The sequence below is a fragment of the Achroia grisella genome, unplaced genomic scaffold (assembly GCF_030625045.1).
Source record: "Achroia grisella isolate CSIRO2021 unplaced genomic scaffold, CSIRO_AGI_Agris_v1 utg780, whole genome shotgun sequence".
In the NCBI taxonomy this organism is placed as follows: Eukaryota; Metazoa; Arthropoda; class Insecta; order Lepidoptera; family Pyralidae; genus Achroia; species Achroia grisella.
The window spans coordinates 6,853,568-6,875,559 of NW_026713020.1; the positions used below are offsets into that span (position 1 = coordinate 6,853,568).

The 21,992-nt window shown below is 35.0% G+C and overlaps 1 protein-coding gene across 1 annotated transcript in view; it reads right to left on the reverse strand.

Moving 5' to 3' along the window:
- Window positions 1–21,989, reverse strand: part of LOC131851046 (SR-related and CTD-associated factor 4) — a 28,854-nt gene extending 6,865 nt beyond the window's left edge. Inside the window, exons 1-19 of the mRNA XM_059201470.1 lie at window positions 21,826–21,989; window positions 21,459–21,749; window positions 19,557–19,698; window positions 18,770–18,870; window positions 17,421–17,674; window positions 16,859–16,919; window positions 16,025–16,084; window positions 10,764–10,885; window positions 9,824–9,934; window positions 9,113–9,225; window positions 7,542–7,750; window positions 7,033–7,224; window positions 6,531–6,775; window positions 5,864–5,946; window positions 4,960–5,043; window positions 3,702–3,808; window positions 2,640–2,735; window positions 2,042–2,262; window positions 821–934 (exon numbers count right to left, since the gene is read on the reverse strand). Coding sequence (XP_059057453.1) covers window positions 821–934; window positions 2,042–2,262; window positions 2,640–2,735; window positions 3,702–3,808; window positions 4,960–5,043; window positions 5,864–5,946; window positions 6,531–6,775; window positions 7,033–7,224; window positions 7,542–7,750; window positions 9,113–9,225; window positions 9,824–9,934; window positions 10,764–10,885; window positions 16,025–16,084; window positions 16,859–16,919; window positions 17,421–17,674; window positions 18,770–18,870; window positions 19,557–19,698; window positions 21,459–21,749; window positions 21,826–21,861 — 2,642 coding nt within the window. The 5' untranslated portion in view covers window positions 21,862–21,989. The remainder of the gene's footprint in view (window positions 1–820; window positions 935–2,041; window positions 2,263–2,639; window positions 2,736–3,701; window positions 3,809–4,959; window positions 5,044–5,863; window positions 5,947–6,530; window positions 6,776–7,032; window positions 7,225–7,541; window positions 7,751–9,112; window positions 9,226–9,823; window positions 9,935–10,763; window positions 10,886–16,024; window positions 16,085–16,858; window positions 16,920–17,420; window positions 17,675–18,769; window positions 18,871–19,556; window positions 19,699–21,458; window positions 21,750–21,825) is intronic.
- Between the last annotated feature and the right edge of the window lie 3 nt (window positions 21,990–21,992).

Sequence of the window (21,992 nt, forward strand, 5' to 3'; positions counted from 1 at the left end):
GCGCTGTGTAGGTGCACCTCATTGAGGTCGTGCTTATATCAGCAACAGCTGAGGCAGTTCCTGTTGCCAACTTTGTATATATTTTTCAAAAGCAATCATAATTTTTAAGATTTACGCAGTATGTTATACAAAAATGACAGACAGATAGACAAACTTATGAAAAATATATTCTGATGTAAACGTTGTTTTGCCATATAATTTTAAGTACCAATATGGCTATTAAAAAATAGGGGTTGGTGGTAGAAGGGTGAACATTTAGAGTTGTTACATAAGTATTAAAAATAAACATGTTACATCATGTTTATTTTTAATGCCTAATGCCTGTAAACATTAACAGGCATTAGGCAAAATTAATGCTATTTCATAAAAAAATTAAAAAACATTGCCCAAAAATATAAAAAATATGTTAGGGGTGGACTACCCTTATCACTTAGGGGTATGAAAATAGATAGTAGCCGATTCTCAGATCCGAAATATGCATAAATTTTTTTATAAAAATCGCTTAAGCCGTTTCGGAGGAGTATGGTAACTAACCTTGTGACGAGAGAATTTTATATATAAGAAGAAGATATTATCGAAGAAAAGAGAAGAAGGAGAAAACCGAAACAGTTATATCAAGCAGACCAAGGAAAGTCGGAGTCGTGTCGTATCAACAACTAAAGAAAATGAATGAATGTTATAAGTAATTCACTTTAAAACTATCGTTTTCTCTTCGTCAAATTTTGAAACGCTAAAAGTGTGCCGCAATAATAATAAGTTTGAGTATCAGTGGTATAGATAGATGAGTATTATACGGACGGAATATATGATGGATACTGACCCGTTGCCGTCCCGGGCGGAGAACCTGTCTCGGTCGCGGTCGCGGCGGTCGCGGCGGTCGCGGTCACGGTCACGGTCGCGGTCACGGTCACGGTCACGGCGGTCATCCCGTTCCCTGGACAGAGTTAACAGTATATTATAATATACAATAATATTGTTAATAATAAATAATAATAATTTCGTGTAGTCTTATTAAACAATACGCCTGTATTGTTCAATAAGACTACTATGTTATGTGTCTGTAATTGTGAATAAATTGTGAATTTATCTATCTATCTAATCGTCAGTTGAGACTAGGTCTCACAATTACAGACACATAACATACATGAGATACAGAAAAAACACGAATTAATAAAAGAAATGTAGGTGGCTTTATGTGCCGCAAAAGTAAAAAGGCAGCCAACTCAGCATAATGCTACAGGTAATTCTGCAGCGCTGATATACTGATATTTAGCTTCTTACATATACTATACTTATTACAAAAAAAAATACATAAATACTAAACTTCGAGCTCTTTATAGATATATAAAGTTATTAAACTACTTATACTATATAAATACTATAACAAGGATTACACATATATTGATATGGTGAAAGGCTCCGCGAGACTGATGATGACGAATATGATGTAAGATTGGTCTTTGATTCACGTCCTCCTTACACCCTATATAATATATTATATACATAGATACATATATAACAACTATAACAATGTATTATTGTATGGCAACAGTAGTTCACGCTCGGGATTTTCATTTAATGTTAGATATCACCTACATAATACAACATCCACACCGATGCAAACGATCATACTGATGAATACGCCGTTTGCATCGTGCGAGGAATCAAACCCTCAACCATCGGGAGTAAAACGGTCTGCTAAACCGCTAGACCACCGAGGCCGTCAATAATAATAATAATCTCAGGACAATACACACCGCAAATTAAGTCCCAAATTAAGCTCACTAAAGCTTGTGTTATGGGTACTAGATAACTGATATAATTTTTTTTATAAATACATAGATTTTTTTCTTAAATACATACATATTTTATATAGAAAACACTATCAGTATAATGATAGTGTTTTGATTTTAATTTTAATGACTCATGAATACAAATGTTTGCACCGTGCGAGGAATCGAAGCCACGATCATCGGAACCGAGACCGTCAATGTTCTCCAAACAGCAAAATATGTGAATCGTTATTACAAGCGTCACTCACCTGTCGCGATCTCTGCCTCGGTCGCGATCCCTCCGGTCACGGTCACGGCGGTCACGATCGCGGCGGTCACGGTCACGGTCACGGTCGCGACGGTCACGGTCACGGTCTCGCTCTCCCTTCCTGTCATCATCGGGCTTGTCGTCGGGCTGCGCTGTGCTGTATCCTGGCGGAGGCTCCGACGAGTTGAAGGCCGGCGGTGGCTTCGAGAGGAGCGCTTGAAGCTGGTGACAATAACAATGATATTAATCATAGAACGTCATGCTCGTGAACGATTGCTGTTTGTAGAGACTGGTCTGGCCAAATTCACTACTTTTAAATATTGTAATCTTATGGTATATACAAATAAAGTTTTATACCTGGTCACACACGGATAGTTTCACCTTGTGATAAGGGGGCGGTAGATTAAAAAAAATGTGATGACTATTCAAAAGTGCTACGATGTAAGTTTATTTGAATAAATGGGGACGGTCGGGATCGAATGGGCGATGGGTGTGCGGACAAAATTTTAAATATCTTTTAGTTGCTCCTTAACAAGAATTTTTTTGATTCCAACTTATAATCTTGGGCGGCGCGGCTGGTTCAATGGTCACATCACTACAAAAGCAAACTCCGCTGGCGGCTCGTCGCCGTCCAGTTCCATCGCATCGTCCGCTGCGGCCACGCCCGCGGCCGAAGCCTGCAACACCAAATAATCCTAATAATATTATAAAATGCGAAAGTTTGTGAGTTTGTTAATCTCACGCAGAAACTACTGTACAAATTTGATAGTAATAGCATATATATACATAACATATGGGGGCAAGCTGCAAGTAGTGAAGGGGAGGTTAATGCATTCTAAAAGGGCCTTTTAAACCTACACCCGTGTCACAAGTTGCAGGCGCTGCTTGGAGTTTCCCTTTCGGCTTCAAAGCCTAAATCGTCATCATTAATTAGTGCTTGCTTACACTATACTTGATGCATTTATATTATTTTGTTTAATATCGCTACGATTATTTATTTATTCATTTATTTCAGACGACTAGGCCCATATTATAAATACCTTATAGACTAACATACATATAATATAATATTTAAAAACTAATACAATGATATTGTCTGTGTGATCACGGCACTGAAGACGGCAATCTGCCACAGTAGCGCCGATACACCACACCTTTCGGCCAGTAGTCCTCTTTCATGAAGGTGGGCAGCAAGTCGGTGGGGACCAGGGCCACAAACGCTTTGAAACTCGCGTTGTAACTCGACTTCAGCTGCGTTACCCTCAATGTCAGGTACGAATATAATCGACAATGTCCTGCTCCTTAGTGGCGTAATGTAGACGGGACAGGTACATTGTCGTGGTCGGTGTAGCAGCACGCAGCAGAAAGTTGGGCCCAGTGAATGCAGTGCCACAATGATTCCTATTGACCCTGTTTGTGCGCCTCTTCTTTTGTACTACGACGAAGCCATCATCGTCGCGTGATCGCATCGTTAGCATGAGATCACAAATATTCGATGTAAAATCTTGACCTTCTCTATTAGTGATCAAATTCCGACCGTTATTGAGTCTACACCCATATTGCGTCGTGTTTCGCCTCTGAACGAGGCATCATCAGGCGTTGAATAGAGTTCGGATATAGCTTGGAAGCCATAATACAAATGAGTACACCTGTGAACATACCTGTAGGTGTGGTGGATGTGGCGGCTCCCGTCGCGGCAGTAGCGGCAGTCCCCCGGCTACGAGGCCGCCCACGCCTAAAAGTCCGCCCAGGAAACCGCCCACCATACCTGCAGACAAACAAACGCATGCTTCAATTAACAGACAAATATCACAATTACTTATAATGATAACATTAATAATATATTTTTTTTATTTCATTATTGGAGTCGTGTCGTCACCAAGACCACATAAAGACATTGCAATTATTAAATTTATTTTTAGGTAAGGTCCAAGATGCTGATGTATACACAGAAGCCTTGTCTTCCGTAATAAATAAATTAAGAATATTTTTGTCATTGTATTAAGTAGTATGTATAGACAGTATAATAGTTTTAAAATATAAACGTGTTGGCAATTAGCTGTAAGTTTATATTGTGTTAATTAAAAGAAATAAAATAAGTAAATAAATGAAGGTTTAAAGAATATGATGGAAGATCGCAGAAAGTGGCAAGAGCTACACCGACAAGAGCGTTGCTCTTAAATTAAGAAGAACCAAGATGTTGTACATAGTATTACATATCAACATAGTTATACTTATATTTATACAATTATAATATATTTTATACAATTACTTATATATTTACTTTAAATTTATATGCAAAAATCATATTAATTTGACAGCCTCGGTGGTCTAGCGGTTTGGCATACCGCTTTACTTCCGATGGATGCGGGATCGATGCCTCGCACGGTGCAAACAATAGTATTCATCAGTATGATTGTTTGTATCTGGGTGTTTTCTATATATATTATGGATGTATTTACAAGAAAAATCTATGTATTTATATCAGTTGTCTAGTACCCATAACACAAGTTCTGCTTACCGTGGGACTAGATGGCGCCGTGTTAATTTTCCAGAGGTATTTATTTAAACTTTATATATAAAAATTACGTGTCACGTTGTTTGTCTGCGATAGACTCCTAAACTACTGAAGCGATTGCAAATTTGATTTACACATTGTGTGCAATTTGATCCAACTTGAAACATAGGACAACTTACATCTCAATTTATAGTCGCAATATTATTTTATTCAAGAACCTTAGCCACAGCAACGAGTGGTCGGGTCTGTTAGTTAAAAATATATTGTAATCGTTCTCACAGAAACTAGATGGCGTAGCCACTGAAGTCTGTTTTAACTGGCACGCTCTCGAACGGTTGCTATTAACGCTAATACAATTCTGTTGAAATTATATTTGTTACATAAAATGAAGAGTTTCATACCTGATTGGGCCAGAGACTGTGGAGGTATACCCGGCGGGAAGCGCAGCAACCCACCAGGCGGCAGACCAGCTTCGCCTTGTAGACCTGATAGCACAGAGGGGAGTGGATTGTTAGTAAAGGAGACAAAAACCATCGCTCCTAAGAATATCCTTCAATTCTTGTCCCTGACGGGTCTAGGTGGGCGGACGGATGAACTCTGAAAAAGGGCGAGCACAATAGATCTATGTAAGTCGCAGTGCTACATCCGATGGTCGTGAATACGATACCTCGCACGGTGCAAACACTTGTATTCGTGAGTATGTATTGTTCGTATAGGTTACTTCACTATTTTGCTGCTCATAATCGTAAATATCAAAAAAGATAAAAAGAAAACGATGTTCAAACCCAAATCGATAAAAAATATGTGGAACTGAACAATAATGAAATAATAATTAAGAAAACGTGATAAAATCCCGTGATTTTTTTTATACATAAGTATAAAAAATTACTTCAAATTTAAAAAATATAAATTGGTGCTATTTGCTAATTTATATTCACACAAATTGTTAAAATTAAGACATTTAGTTACATTGAGTTAACAATACAAAAAGAAAAAATAATATCAATGCAGTATTCCATAAATATCGTACGGGATTCGAGCTCATAGCCATTTGAAAGTGAAACAATGTAGTCGTAGGAATGTTATCCACTACACCACCAAGATAGTGAAAAAAACGTGTTTTTTTATTTTTTATTAATAATGGGTTTGCGCTGGTCTGGTCTGCTGGTCTTACCTCAATTTAATAATGTAGTGTCAGTTTCGAAGTAGATTGCACCATTTGCCAAGTTCTGGTTTAAATATTTAGGTTTGCCATCGAAAGAGAAGAGAGAACAAGAAGAATCTTTTTGTGGAATATTATATTACCTGGTACTCCGGCGGGCATGTTCGGAGGCCTCATGTTGGGCGGCAAACCCGGGGCCAGGCCCGGTGGCATACCAGCCGGCATTCTGTATAAATTAAACAAAGTATACAATAAAAATTGATTCTACTATCATGACTAATAGCTATGAATAATAACTGTACTTATAATAATAATTGATTTATTTATAGTGTCAAGTAAGCATGATGCAGAAGTTGCGAGGGTCAGCTAGTATAATACATAAATGTGGAAGCTTGTGAGTCTGGATAGATGTGTGGAATTTTTTTTACTCTTTCACGCAAAAACTAGTAAATGGATTTTAATGAAACTTTACAATAATAATATAGCTTATACATCAGAACAACACATCTTTACATAGTATAAGATGAAGTTGTTTCCGTTGTCTGTATGCTTAGATATTTTAAACTACTCATCCAATTTTAATATAGTGAAAACTATATACTGATTAAAGAGGAAGGTTTATATGTATAATATATACATATTATTCTACAGAAACCCCGAAAAATTAAAATATTTGTACTGTTATGTTGATTAATCACTCCACACTGACCGATATTTAACTACATTGTATTGGGGCGAGTCGCTAGTAGACGATAAATTAAAGGTGAGTGAAACCGCGGGCACAGCTGGGAAACCAATATGACAACTCACCCGGGCGGAGGCATCCTAGACACCTGCATGGCCATGGTGGCGGCCGGGCCGGCCTGCAGCCCCGCCAGCTGTAACGGAGGCATCGTGGGCGGCGGCAGCGACGGCAGCGACGGCAACGACGGTAACGACGGCAACGACGGTAACGACGGCAACGACGGCGGCATGCTGCCCATCATACCGGCGGCGGACGCCGGGGGCATGCCCGGCATCATCGGCATGTTGTCCATTATAGTTTTTGGGATTATCTGTGGGGTAACGAGCCGTATGAATACCGGATGACTTTTATTGTAACGAGCTGCCAGAGTCTGTAGTAAATCTGACAGAAAAATGTCGTCTTAATTGCGAAGTTTTGACGGTTTAGGGGTTCAGCACAGCGCTTTACTTCCAGTGGTGGCGAGTTCGATTTCTCGCACGGTACAAACATTTTTATTCTCCGCCCTCGAGCGCGTCCAGTGAGAGCGCGGCCAGCAGACTATAGTGGGTGTGGTCGCGTGTCACGTACCCTGGGCGGGAGCCAGGGCGGCAGCGTGTCCTCGTCGACGGCGCCGCCGTCCTCGAGCGCGTCCAGTGAGAGCGCCCCGAGCAGCCAGCGCGCGTGCAGCGCCGCCCACGGCAGGTACGACACGCCCAGCTCCGCCTCCCAGTAGTCCTTCCACTCGCGCCCCTTCACGCCCTTGCCCGGCGCCCACGCCACCTGCACCGAGACAACTCGTCGACTTCTAATCTCCTCATACGCGTTATTGTGATGACCTATTTTATATCGATAACCTATTTTATATATATTGTTACCTCATTAGCTGTCTTTACACGACACATTCTCAAAGTCCTAAGCCCGCACGTCGAAGGATATAAGAACGTGGGGGCTGGTAGCGCATGCGGTCTATATCCGTCAAAATCAATTTATATTTCTTTGTCTACGTTTACATACACATTCCGTCCTGCGTGTAAGACTTCGTGCTCTATAGAGCTCACGTGTAAAGGCAGCTAGTGTCGGGGTGGAGCGCGCGTTACCGTGATCTCCTTGGAGTGCAGCTTGTGCCTGTCGAGCTTGTCCTTGGCCTTGGCGGCGTCCCTGCGGCGCTCCATGCCCACGAAGGCGCAGCCGCGCGGCGCCACCACGTCGATGGACAGCACGCCGCCCACCGCGCCGAACAGGTCCGACAGCTCCTCGGGCGTGGCCAGCTTCGACAGGTGCCCCACCCACAGCGTCGTGCTGCACACTGACCACCGCCACACGCTCTATCAGCCGCCTCGACCTCGTCCGCATCCCCACTACACCTCCGCTCCCCGCTCGCTAGAGTAGAGCCCGACAGGGAACCACCCTGCTAGCTCTAATCTAGCGAGCGGCGAGTGGCTCACAACCCTTCCTCTGCTGCACCCTGCTAGCTCTACTCTAGCATGCAGGAAATGTATTATTCACAATGGTTTTTTTTATGTATAATAATATAGTATTTCCACCTGTGCTAATGTGGACTAAAACTTGTGGGGGTTGCCATGGCAATGTACCATATTAACTTAATGGGGTTACCAGTGCAATGTACCATGTTAACTTGATGTCCACGCAGTTCCATCTAGAACCATCGTGACAAATTCCTGTTGAAATGACCACAATGGGCTAACTGACCAGACCTCATCCTCATCACATACCCTCACCCAGTGGTGAGGGTATGTGATGAGAGCAGATTCGATACCAGTGTATCGAATCTGCTCTCCATCTTGCTGTTATGCCAGGGATAATCACCTTTTTGAATCAGTTATGGACATTATAACTATAGTGTATATGTGAGAAAGAGAAAAACATATTATGTCGTCTCTAGCGCACACTGCTGACATCATGCGGTCATTATGTGGTAACGGCGAGTGAGAATGATGAATGATGTGTTTGTTACTTTTTGTCTTCCTCGGCAGTCAGGCAAACACCACTTGTGTTTGTAAAAAGTAACAAACACATCATTTGAATTCAACGAGACAGGAATGTAGCCTATCAGACGGATTAATTTTTACTTCGCTATTGGTCCTTCATCAATTATTACTGATGACTCAGTAATATAATATGGCATACAAAAAATTAATTAATTAATTTTGGTATAAATTAATTTTAAATTAATTAATTTTGAATATGAATGTATGTATATATATGATGTATGTATAATGATGTAAAGGGAGGGGACGCCCTAAGAAAAGATGGATGGATTGTGTGAAAGATGATATGAATAAAAGAAGAGTATGTTCAGATATGACGACCGATAGAGAGCAGTGGAAGAGAATGACATACTGCTACCGCATACCGACCCCAAATAATGGGATAAAGGCAAGGCAATGATGATACAAAGAATTTTGCTGTCTATCATATTTGAACTCGTGTAAAACGGGGTAGTGAACCATTAACCCAAAATTAATAAAATAGAAACTATGATAATTATGTTACAGAATTAAGTTCAATTATATTTAATTCCTTTACATATATATAGTTGAAAGAATTAACTGTTGAAAAAAAAATTAACATTATTTTCTTCTACAATAAAAAAAAATGAGTACACACATATCTTATTATTATATCTTACAATTATAATAAAACTCACCGCTAAGATTCTCTTTCTTAATCGGCGGCAAACCCTTCTTTTCTCTTTCCCTCTGCTTTTCTTTCTCAGCTTCTCTCTCTTTGTAAGTCTTCTCCCGATCTTTTTCCCTGTCTCTATAAGAGAAATAACATTATATGAATATTTGCATAATTAATAAGTTCATAAGTATTTCTATTTTCCTTTATTTATTCTATTGTCTACATTCATCAGGGATAATGTAAGATTCTAATAGTATTTGTTTTTTTGATCGGTCCAATAATACCGAATTCCATTTTATTACAGACAAACAATCAAATCTTTCCTATTTATAATTTAGTCAGGTTTTCTACACCCGAAGCTATACACAAAAAATATGCAAGAGCAACCGGATAGACAGACAGAAAGAAATCCTGTCGTATTTCAACATTTAAAGAGCATGATGGAACATCGTGGGAAGTGACAAGATCTCTACCGACACGAACGCGTCTCAAATTATGAATGTTACTAATATTATAAACGGAAAAGTTTGTGAGTATAGATGGATGTTTGTTACTCTTTCACGCAAAAAGTACCAAACGGATTTTGTTGAAACTTTACAATAATGTAAATTGTAATTGTAAATTGGTCGAAATATAACGATAAATGACATGTGTTTGATGCAGACAGTTGATGTTGTCTGATGCAGTAGTTGCGCGGGTCAGCTAGTGAATGAATAACATCAGTATGAATAACCTGTCACGATGTCGTCCTCGGCGAGGGGATCGCGATCTGGACCTGGAGCGCCTCCGACGTGATCTCGACTTGGACCGCGAGCGGTGACGTCGGGACTTAGGCGATGGACTTCTGAAACAAGTATTTACTTATAACACTACCTCTTGACTTTAAAGAAACAAAATATCCCTACAGACTTGCCACTTCGGGGATGGACTTCTAAAACAAGTATATATTTATAACACTACCTGTTGACTTCGAAGAGACAATGAACTGCCCCTAACTGCCAAGTCAGTAGGGGTCCTACTGACTTGGCAGTTAGGGGCCGTTCAAGTATTACGCAAGTACTAGTACTGGCGGGGGTTCTTTTGCTTTGACAACTAGATAGACTTGGCCCGAAGTGCCAAGTCTATTTTGTCTCTTGACTTCTAAAACGAGTATATATTTATAACACTACCTGTTGACTTCGAAGAGACAATGAAGACCCCTACTGACTTGGCAGCTAGGGGCCGTTAAAGTATTACGTAAGTACTAGTACAGACGGGGGTTCTTTTGCTTTTACAACTAGATAGACTTGGCCCGAAGTGCCAAGTCTATTTTGTCTCTTGACTTCTAAAACAAGTATATATTTATAACACTACATAATGACGGCAGTGGTCTAGCGGTTTAACACGCCGCTTTACTTCCGATGGTCGCGAGTTCGATTCCTCTCACGGTACAAACTTTGTATTCATGATTGTTTGTATCGGTCTGGGTGTTTTTTTTTTTATGTTATGTCTGTATTTACCAAAAAAATCTAAGTATAATTAAAATATTGGTTGTCCAGTACACATAATACAAACTCTGCGTACCGTGGGACTAGATGGCTCTCTAATAATTGTCCAGCGTTAGTTATTTATATATTGGTACTATATGGATGGTGTGTGTTTTCCATAGATTAATATTATTACAAATAAATTACCTAGAATCATTTGCATCTGGTATTTCAATAACTTGTGGGCCAGTTTCTACAAATTCGATGTCAGATTCATTGGCTATATCATCCTTGGCTTCATTCTGTTTCTGTTGGTCTTGTTGTGAATTCTAAAAAAAAAAGCAAAAAATATTGAATTTTTACATTTAATGAATAGTCTAAAGAATAACATTTAAGGCTTCTTGCCTTAACTATTCTATTCTAGCTTTAACAAAATGGTTACTTCTATACAACTATTAGCTGTCCCGGCAAACGTTGTTTTGCCTTAAAATAATAAAAAAAAAATTAGGGGTGGACTACACCTAACATTTAGGGGTATGAAAAATAGATGTTGGCCGATTCTCAGATCTACTCAATACGCTAACAAAATTTCATGAGAATCGGTCAAGCCGTTTCGGAGGAGTATGGGAACGAAAACTGTCACACGAGAGTTATATATATAACTAGCTGTACCCGCGACTTCGTCCGCGTAAATAATGAAAAAATATTTAACTCAATTAACACAATATAAGTCAAATAACCGACCGACGATCTGGTCAAGATCGCTGGAAGGCATTGGATGCGAGCAGCGCAGGACCGATCGTCGTGGAGATCTTTGGGGAGGCCTATGTCCAGCAGTGGACGTCTATATATGACGATGATGATGATGAAGTCAAATAAATAAGTTTCATCGTTTTAGCTTCAAAAATGATAAAAAGTAAAAATAAATCTTTAATCAATAGGCTAAAAAATAAATTTCAAGCTTCTAGCTTTAAACATGACGATACATCTATATAACCTTGGATCTACCCTTTCAATCCTCTTGCAACCCTTTTTCACATTAAAAAGTAACCTATGTCCTTTCTCAGGATCTAGTCTATCTATGTCTGTTTCAAATTTCAATTTAAATCGACAAACAGACAAAGTTACTTTCACATTTATAATATTAGTAAGGTATTTAATAAACTAACCCTAAAAAGACAAAGAAAAAAGTTTAATCATTCTAGCTTCCACAACCACACAAACAGCAAATTTCCACAATAACTTTCATTCTCTATTTTATTTTACTATTGTCCCCCCTCCCCTAAGAGTAAAAATTTTACAACCATTGAATGTCATATTTATTGATATTTAAACAACAGCCTAAAAATGAGTCTCAAACTTCTAGTTTTAAATAATGACGATTCTTCCATACAGCGTACCATTGCAACCCCCTTACAATCCTTTTTTCACATTCAAAAGTACCCTATATTCTTTGTCCGGGTGTAAACTAACTGTGTACCAAATTTCATTTAAATTTTTATTTTGTTTTGGTAAGACTGACAGAAAGACAAACAGAGTTACTTTCACAGTTATAACATTAGTGGGGTATTTAAAAATCTACCCCAAAAGAACCAATGAAAATAGTTTCATCGTTCTAGTTTCAAAAATTAGGAATTTACATAATAACTATCATCCCCTATTTTATTTTACCCCCTTAAGGGTAATTTTTTTACAAACAATGAATATCATATTTATTTATATTTAATCAACAGCCTCAAAAATAAGTTTCAAGCTTCTAGCTTCAAAAATGACGATTTTACATAAAAACTTGCATCCCCTATTTTATTTTACCCCCTTTAAGGGTATTTTTTTTTACAAACAATGAATGTCATATGTATTTATATTTAATCAACAGTCTCAACAATAAGATTCAAGCTTCTAGCTTCAAAAATGACGTGTTTACATTAAAACTTGCATCCCCTATTTTATTTTACCCCCTTAAGGGTAATTTTTTTACAAACAATGAATGTCATATGTATTTATATTTAATCAACAGCCTCAAAAATAAGTTTCAAGCTTCTAGCTTCAAATATGACGATTTTACTTATAAAACTTGTATCCCCTATTTTATTTTACTTTAAGGGTAATTTTTTTACAAACAATGAATGTCATATTTATTTATATTTAATCAACAGTCTCAACAATAAGATTCTAGCTTCTAGCTTCAAAAATGACGTGTTTACATTAAAACTTGCATCCCCTATTTTATTTTACCCCCTTAAGGGTAATTTTTTTACAAACAATGAATGTCATATTTATTTATATTTAATCAACAGCCTCAAAAATAAGTTTCAAGTTTCTAGCTTCAAAAATGACGATTTTACATAAAAACTTGCATCCCCTATTTTATTTTACCCCCTTAAGGGTATTTTTTTTACAAACAATGAATGTCATATGTATTTATATTTAATCAACAGTCTCAACAATAAGATTCTAGCTTCTAGCTTCAAAAATGACGTGTTTACATAAAAACTTATATATTTTATTTTACCCCTGTTAAGGGTATTTTTTTTACAAACAATGAATGTCATATGTATTTATATTTAATCAACAGTCTCAACAATAAGATTCTAGCTTCTAGCTTCAAAAATGACGTGTTTACATAAAAACTTGCAGCTCCTATTTTATTTTACCCCCTTAAGGGTATTTTTTTTACAAACAATGAATGTCATATGTATTTATATTTAATCAACAGTCTCAACAATAAGATTCAAGCTTCTAGCTTCAAAAATGACGTGTTTACATTAAAACTTGCATCCCCTATTTTATTTTACCCCCTTAAGGGTAATTTTTTTACAAACAATGAATGTCATATGTATTTATATTTAATCAACAGCCTCAAAAATAAGTTTCAAGCTTCTAGCTTCAAATATGACGATTTTACATAAAAACTTGTATCCCCTATTTTATTTTACCCCCTTAAGGGTAATTTTTTTACAAACAATGAATGTCATATGTATTTATATTTAATCAACAGTCTCAACAATAAGATTCTAGCTTCTAGCTTCAAAAATGACGTGTTTACATTAAAACTTGCATTATTTTATTTTACCCCCTTAAGGGTAATTTTTTTACAAACAATGAATGTCATATTTATTTATATTTAATCAACAGCCTCAAAAATAAGTTTCAAGTTTCTAGCTTCAAAAATGACGATTTTACATAAAAACTTGCATCCCCTATTTTATTTTACCCCCTTAAGGGTATTTTTTTACAAACAATGAATGTCATATGTATTTATATTTAATCAACAGTCTCAACAATAAGATTCTAGCTTCTAGCTTCAAAAATGACGTGTTTACATAAAAACTTGCAGCTCCTATTTTATTTTACTTAAATTTTTTTTACAAACAATGAATGTCATATGTATTTATATTTAATCAACAGTCTCAACAATAAGATTCTAGTTTCTAGCTTCAAAAATGACGTGTTTACATAAAAACTTGCAGCTCCTATTTTATTTTACCCCCTTAAGGGTATTTTTTTTACAAACAATGAATGTCATATGTATTTATATTTAATCAACAGTCTCAACAATAAATTCTACTTCTAGCTTCAAAAAACGTGTTTACATAAAAACTTGCACCCCTATTTTATTTTCCCGGCTTAAGGGTTTTTTTTACAAACAATGAAAATGTATTTATATTTAATCAACAGTCTCAACAATAAGATTCAAGCTTCTAGCTTCAAAAATGACGTGTTTACATAAAAACTTGCATCCCCTATTTTATTTTACCCCCTTAAGGATAATTTTTTACAAACATTGAATGTCATTTTTATTTATATTTAATCAACAGTCTCAAAAATAAGTTTCAAGCTTCTAGCTTCAAAAATGACGATTCTTCCATACAATCTTTCATCCCCCTTTTAACCCCTTACAACCCTTTTTTCGCATTAAAAAGTAGCCTATGTCCGTTCTCAGGGTCTAGACTATCTGTATACCAAATTTCATTCAAATCGGTTCCTCCTGAACTTTTGGCGTGAAAGCGAGACAGACAGACAGAGTTACTTTCACATTTATAATATTAGTTTTTGCCGCAGCACAAAAATATATTTTTATCGTTTCCGTACAAATAATAATTTTACAGTATTAATCTACAAACCAACATTTTGTTTCTTACAATCAGCTAAATAATTTAAATAGTTCCATAATATATGGCACAAGGAAAAGGTCATTTATTTTATAAAAAAGACAGTTAGTTTTTATTTTAGTGAAAAATAAGAAAATTCTATTTTGATACAACAACCATATTATATTTATTAATACCTATACTTTATTAATTTTGTGCTAATGCTTTTTAAATAAACACCCACACAGTATTTCTGTATAACCTACAAAAATGGGTAAATAATTTAATTTCGGATAGTGCCACACCACAACATTCTTTAAAAAATGTAAAGAAATTGTGATTGTTATTAAGTTTTTTTTTTTAAGTTTGTCAGAACAGGGAAACAACATTTGACATTTATTATTATTTAACATTGGACATTGACTTTAATTTTTGTAATTTATATTGTAAAACTTTAAGTTGGGCTAAACTGGGCTTGTATCCAGAGCCGTAAAACAAATTAATAAAAAAAATCGCCAAATTTGTCTCGCAATCGGCCAATTTCAGGTTTAAAGAAAAAACACATAGGTACATACGATATACGATTTTATCATAAAAAAGTGTCAAAAAACAATATTTTCACTAAACGTCAACGTCATGTTTCCGGCAAGATCTTTCGTTTTACATTATGTTATCTGTGGTTTTGTTCTCTGTGATGGATACCTTATTGGCGCAAATGCACTGGATGTGTTGATTGGTTGTTAGCCAGTGAAATGAAAAGATGGCGAATGGCGCAAACGCACGCGATGTGTTGATTGGTTGTTAGCTAGTGAAATGAAAAGATGACGAATAAGGATTCAACCGCATAAAGATAACCTTGTATTTCCATTTTGAACCCCTTACAACCATTTTTTCACATTAAAAAGTAGCCTATGTCCTTCCTCGGCGTCTAGACTATATAGGTACCAAATTTCATTTAAATCAGTTCAGTAGTTTTGGCGTGAAAGCGAGACAGACAGACAGACAGACAGACAGACAGACAGAGTTACTTTCGCATTTATAATATTAGTAAGGATAACATTAATCTCCCTTTCAACCCTTTACAACCCTTTTTTCGCATTAAAGAGTAGGCTATTTCCTTTCTCAGGTTCTAGACTATTTGCGTCCCAAATTTAATTTAAGTCGGTTCATTAGTTTTGGCGGCAAAGCGCGACAGCCTGAGTTACTTTACATATTAAGGATGATGATGGAGTAATAATACTAAGGACTAGACATCTGAATGTGACCACATGTTGAGAATAATATGTATTAAATATATTATTTTATAATTTTCATAAAACCAAAATCTTTAATTTTTATTATAGAACAGTTCACATTTTAGATTATTTATATACTCACCAAGAATGGTAGATTTGGATTCTGTTGCATCTGCATGTCGGTCATCAACGGCATGAGATTCTGTAAATAAATATGTATTGATAAATAAATATAATTCTGCCGTCCTTAAGGTATTATGAATTATTCTATGATCATATCATACTACACATACATCATATCATACATACATCTTTAAATAGTAAAATATAAAATCGCCGCCGCAGTCTGTTAAGAATAATAATTAATAAAATGAAATAAATACAAAAAATTAAAATTATATCTTATGTTAAGAATAATAATGAATAAAAAGAAATAAAAACAAAAAAATAAAATTATATCTTATCTTAAGCTATATCTTTTAAATTACGCAACGGATTTAAATGCAGTATTCAGCAATAGATAAAGTGATTACAAAAAGCAATACAAAAACATTACATAAATAGATTTACAAAAAAATGTATTTAAGTATTTATTATATTGTTGATGTCTAATAGCCATAACACAAGCCCTGCTTACCGTGGGACTAGATGGCGCTGTGTGAGTTGACATGAGATAGTATCATAATTAAATACAGTTACATAAATAAAAATACATTATTTATCTTGTTAACGGTCTGAATAGAATCATTTTATGGTAAATAAAGGTATTCACTAGACGTTTCAACTAGGTTGTACAAATATGTATGTACAAAAACATAAAATTATGATTATGAGCAAGACATTTAGCTAACAATGATCCATTTTAATGCCAAATAGTGATCTCTTCAAGGCAACATTACAATGTAGAGGATTATAAAATTTGCATCCATTTAATTTCTATGCAATCCTAGAAAGTACTAGTAATAACAATACTTACAGGTATTTGAATTCCGGCCATAAGTTGTAGTTGTCTCATTATATCAGGATTCGTTAAAATGCTGAAAGAAATTTTTTTTTTATAAATATTTGAAATAGGTGTATGTTTTATGAAGGAACATAGGTCATTTATTTTACAAAAGTTAGTCTTTGTTTTGAAATAAAATGAATGTTTACTTATAAAATACTGGTAATTATTTTATAAGTTAACACAGTACACAGAGCAGATCTTACATGATAATTAATAAGTGTTTAGCAATATTTACCATTCAAAGTGTGTAAATTACTTCAATTCAAAACCATAAAATTATTTCAATTAATGTAATATACATTCCTTATTCATTTTAATATTTTATATTTCATTACATTAATAGATATTAGATAAATATATTAAATTCTCATAAATTGCAGTTAGTTTTTAGTACAATATGTAAAAAAAAAACTATATTGAGACAATCCACTATTTATTAATACCTATACTATATTAATTTTATGTTAAATAAACACCTTATTTTTGTGTCAATCAATAAATGAGATAGGTACACAAAAAATAACTAATGTACCTTCCAAGCACATCAGCCGGGTTCTGCGATTGGTGTGACTGATGCTGTTGAAGTTGCTGATGCTGTTGATGCTGCTGGTGCTGTTGGTGAGACTGATGTTGATGTGACTGATGAGTCTGATGAGAATGTATCGACGGCTGCGACGCCGGTGACGAGTCCATCGCCATTGGATCATCCTCACTCTCATACTCAAAGTCGTTTAGAAGTTTCCGGTTGAATTTCACATTGGACTGTCCCGATGATTGGTCCTGGAACTGAATGTTACCATATTTAAGTATACTAATGGTAGCCTATTGATCGAAATTCGACCATAATTAATTTAAATTATAAGTTTGGACATTATTAATAGAATAGAATAGAAAATCATTTATTCAAATAAACTTAATTTAAGCACTTTTGAATAGTCAACATTTTTTTAAATCTACCACTTATTCGGAAAGCTGTCTCATCACAAGAAGAATAAGCAAGAAACTTGTGTGTTGCTCTTTTAAACAATCCTTGTAAGTTCACATTTTACAAGTTGAAACATGTGAATACAAACTACCAACCAGCATTAATTTATTTAGGCTCAAATATAAAAACACAATAAGATTAAATCAGTCGTAGTGATAAGAGCAGACCAGTCCCTACAAGCAGCACTCGTTCACGAGTATGACGGATGAGCCAGCCATCACTTTTAAAGTTTTATTGTCAAAGACTATATGTGTATAATCACAGTTATTAGTCACAGGCACTGGTAGTTGAACAAGCAATAAACAAAATAGTGTATATATAAGAGTGTGTCATGAATGACAAAATGTATTGATTTAAAGTATATCTTATGCATAATATTAAAAAAAATTGCATTCTGCATTCCTTCTCTACAAAAGCTGTAAATATGAATTTCATATATTTGTTTCATTCTCCTCCATCTGCACAATTATCATTAAAAAGGGTACAAAGTGTTTGTTTCACATATTAATAATGATATGAAGGGACACTTTAAACAAAGTCCTATGGTCTTTATTAAATAAATGGTCAAAAATGCCATACAAGAACCCTTTCTTGTGACTACACTTGAAATATTTATTGATAGTCATAAATTGGGTCATATTTTATTGCAATATGCTAAAAAAAGATTGTGGAGACTGAATTAGAGTTATTTATCTAGTATCTTTTAGATGAGTTACTATATCTTTTCAGGAATGAAGATGAGGGGTATACTAATATTTGTTACATGTATATTTAAAAGACGACAAGAAAAGAGCATGGTGCTGCAAGTTTCTAGAAATTATAAAAATCAAAATAAATCTTTTGTCTCCAATTTGAACAAAAATGCAGTTTGTTGGAACAGATAAGCATATATTTACCTGATCTCCCATGGGAGTGGACGCGTGCGGCGTGTGCTGTTGAGGGGCCACCGGGGACATTTTGTTGTCTGATGAATTGTGAGTCAAGTTCATGCTGCTTCCTGAAATGTTAAAACAAAATATTGATATTGTAACTGATATCTCTCCAGACAAAAGATACATATATGTGTAAAAACTAATATCGGGAGACTTTATTAATATAACAGAACTCAAAACAAGAATTGTTAGAATTATTGCCAGTGTATTTTCACACACAATTCAGCAACAGTTTAAACAATTTAGGTTTGGTTTACACTAATGTATTGTGAACAGCTTTATTTAAGAAGAATAAGAGTAACTTTATTTAGGAAAATTGTGGAATATTGCCTGTATTGTGGAAGTCAAAGTAAGCACTTTAAATTTAGAGTATTCGAATTTACTTGCAAAAAAGTTCATTTGCACTAGTATGTTATCCAATACTGGAAAATGTACTAGTGCAAATTCATTAATGCTGAAAACATGTGATATACAAACATGAATACAATCACATTAAAACTATTTGACTAAATAATTTATTATGCTGTAAATTGTTATGTATAAAGTAATAATAAGTATATTAGTGCTGTATTATAATTAAAAAAATAAAATCAAAGCCATAATGAATATCTATATAACTACAAACATATCACAGCATCATTTAGACATCAAAACTAAACTAAATTTGTACAATGGGTACTAGACAACCTCAAAACATAATTATTTTTTTACTTTCTATTCAACAATTTCTAATTATTAATTAAAATATTACCATTAGCAGTGTTGTTCTGTTGCTGTTGTATCTCCTGATGAAGGGGGTGATTAGGGTCAGCCATATCCAGCAGGGGTTGAATGACTTGAGGACTAAACACATTGTTCTTTTGCCACAAGTTAAGAACTCGGATGATGTTACGCTGAAAACAATTATATTATAAAACTTTATGTCAAATATATAATGTATGCTTATTGTAACACATTATATCTGTACTATTTTATTCTCTGAGAAAAATTATGCATTATCTATGAATGGCATAGTGTATATACATATGCAATAGTGTATAAAAAATTAAACTTTTAATATTTTTTTTTACAATTATCAGCAGAGTCAGCAATGATAGATGGGGAAGAAAGGTTATGGAGTGGAGGCCGTGTCCTGCTAGATGGACATTACGAAGGTGGCCAAGAGTGGATGGATGCGGATGGCAGAAGAGCGCACATGGTGGAAGTGTTTGGGAAAGGCAGTGGATAGACAGAGGCTGATGATGGTGATGATGATGATGAAATAATAATCTCAATACAATTCACACAATGCCATCTATACCCAAGTTAAGCTAGCTAAAACTTGTGATTATTGTACTAACTAATAAATATTTTTTTTTTGTAAGTACATACAGATACAAATAATCAAACTCATGAATACACATATTTGTGTCATGCAAGGATCTAACCCACGACCATCGGAATTAAGGTGGTGTGCTAAACTGCTAGACCAGAGACCACTAGAGGCAGAAGTCTAATAATATACTAGAATACTAATGAAGTTTATGTCAAGCCTGTTAGCATATTGTAATGAATTCAACAGTAAATATTTAGTTTCCAGGTGGTGTCATATAGAGGCAGATTTAACAGAGTACATTGCTAAGGATGGGGCACTAGTCCTATTACTAACAATCCCCTCCCACACCTTTTCTTAAATTATCTCATCTTTTATATTTTTTCTTATATCAATTTGTTTACAGGTGATTTGATGTGAAACAGTATTCACTTATTCTTCTGTTACCTATGAAACAAAATTCACTTTCAGATTTTGTTTTTCTAGAATAGTACAAAACTGCATATATTGGCAGTACACTAATTGTTAGTTAGTTTTTTTTTTATCATGCAATCAGATTTGTTGCAAGATTATAAGCAGATTTGTTGATTATATTAAATCGTGATTCTCCATTGAGAATCCAGCTTCAGATATTACAGCTTATGCCAAGTTGTTACGAGTTTAAAAATGGCATACACCATGCTAACGTCACAGTTGCATGCCAGCCGATGACCTGACTCTTGTAATTCGCGGTTGATAAACCTCCATGTTATTTGTAACATAAGAGTAATAGTTAAATATGACTATTCAAAAGTGCTTCTATTAAGATTATTTTATATTTCTATAGCAAGTGATACTTTAAATATAGTATACATATATAAATTTTTGTTTTCTTTCTTATATATATTCTCTTATAAACTTCTATATGGATGACTAAATAGAATTTTTAACCCAATATTTTTTTATATCTTTTATTCTTAGTATGTCTTGTATATCTTTTGTAATCTGGCAACTTTATCTGTTTTATAGTACCATGAATGGAATGCCAGACATCAAGTTTTTTACTTTTTCATTCATTGTGACAAGTAAGATTGAGCGATAGAATAAAAAATTATATATACCTATTATATACAAAACTGCTCATAGTAAGATTCTTTGAATGAAAATTATTTCTATTTAATTTTATTATGTATGTGCCACAGGTTTACAAATCAAATGTACTGAGTAATACATAGTGGATGAAATCAAGTTAAATAAATTACTTAGTAAATATTGCACAAACTATGAAAGTACAACGGAAATATTATTATTAAGATAATTAAGGGCCAACATAACCTATAAGCTTAATTTTACATAACTAACCTTATCTTCAGGAGGGCATCTGAACAGGTTCGCAAATGTTTGTTGCATATTCTTAGCAAACCTTGGAGCAAACACATCTTTATCTTGTCCGAATTGGTGCCGCGACTGTCTTACTATCGAATCTATCACATATAAACCAGGAACTTTGTATTCTGGCTTGCATTTCTGTATGAACTTTTCCACACTATGTACTACATGTTTGTAGAACTTTATAGCCTTTATAGCACCTCTTGTGATAGCACTCATCTTCGCCTTCGATATAGGCGGTCTGTTGTCGTACAACCCGGATAACTAGAAGAAAAAGATTCATTATAGCGATGCCAACGTTTGATTTGGCTATTAGGAAAATAAGAGCACTGTTATCTACCTCCGAGTTGAACGCTTTTACTTCCGACATATCCATTTTTGTTGTAACACTATACACTAATAAATTAATTATTCGTTAACACTAATAAAATTGATAATTTGTGTCATTAAAATCATTTTCGTGAGCGAATCAACACGCACAAAAGTACAAAATGGCGTGCTGTACCA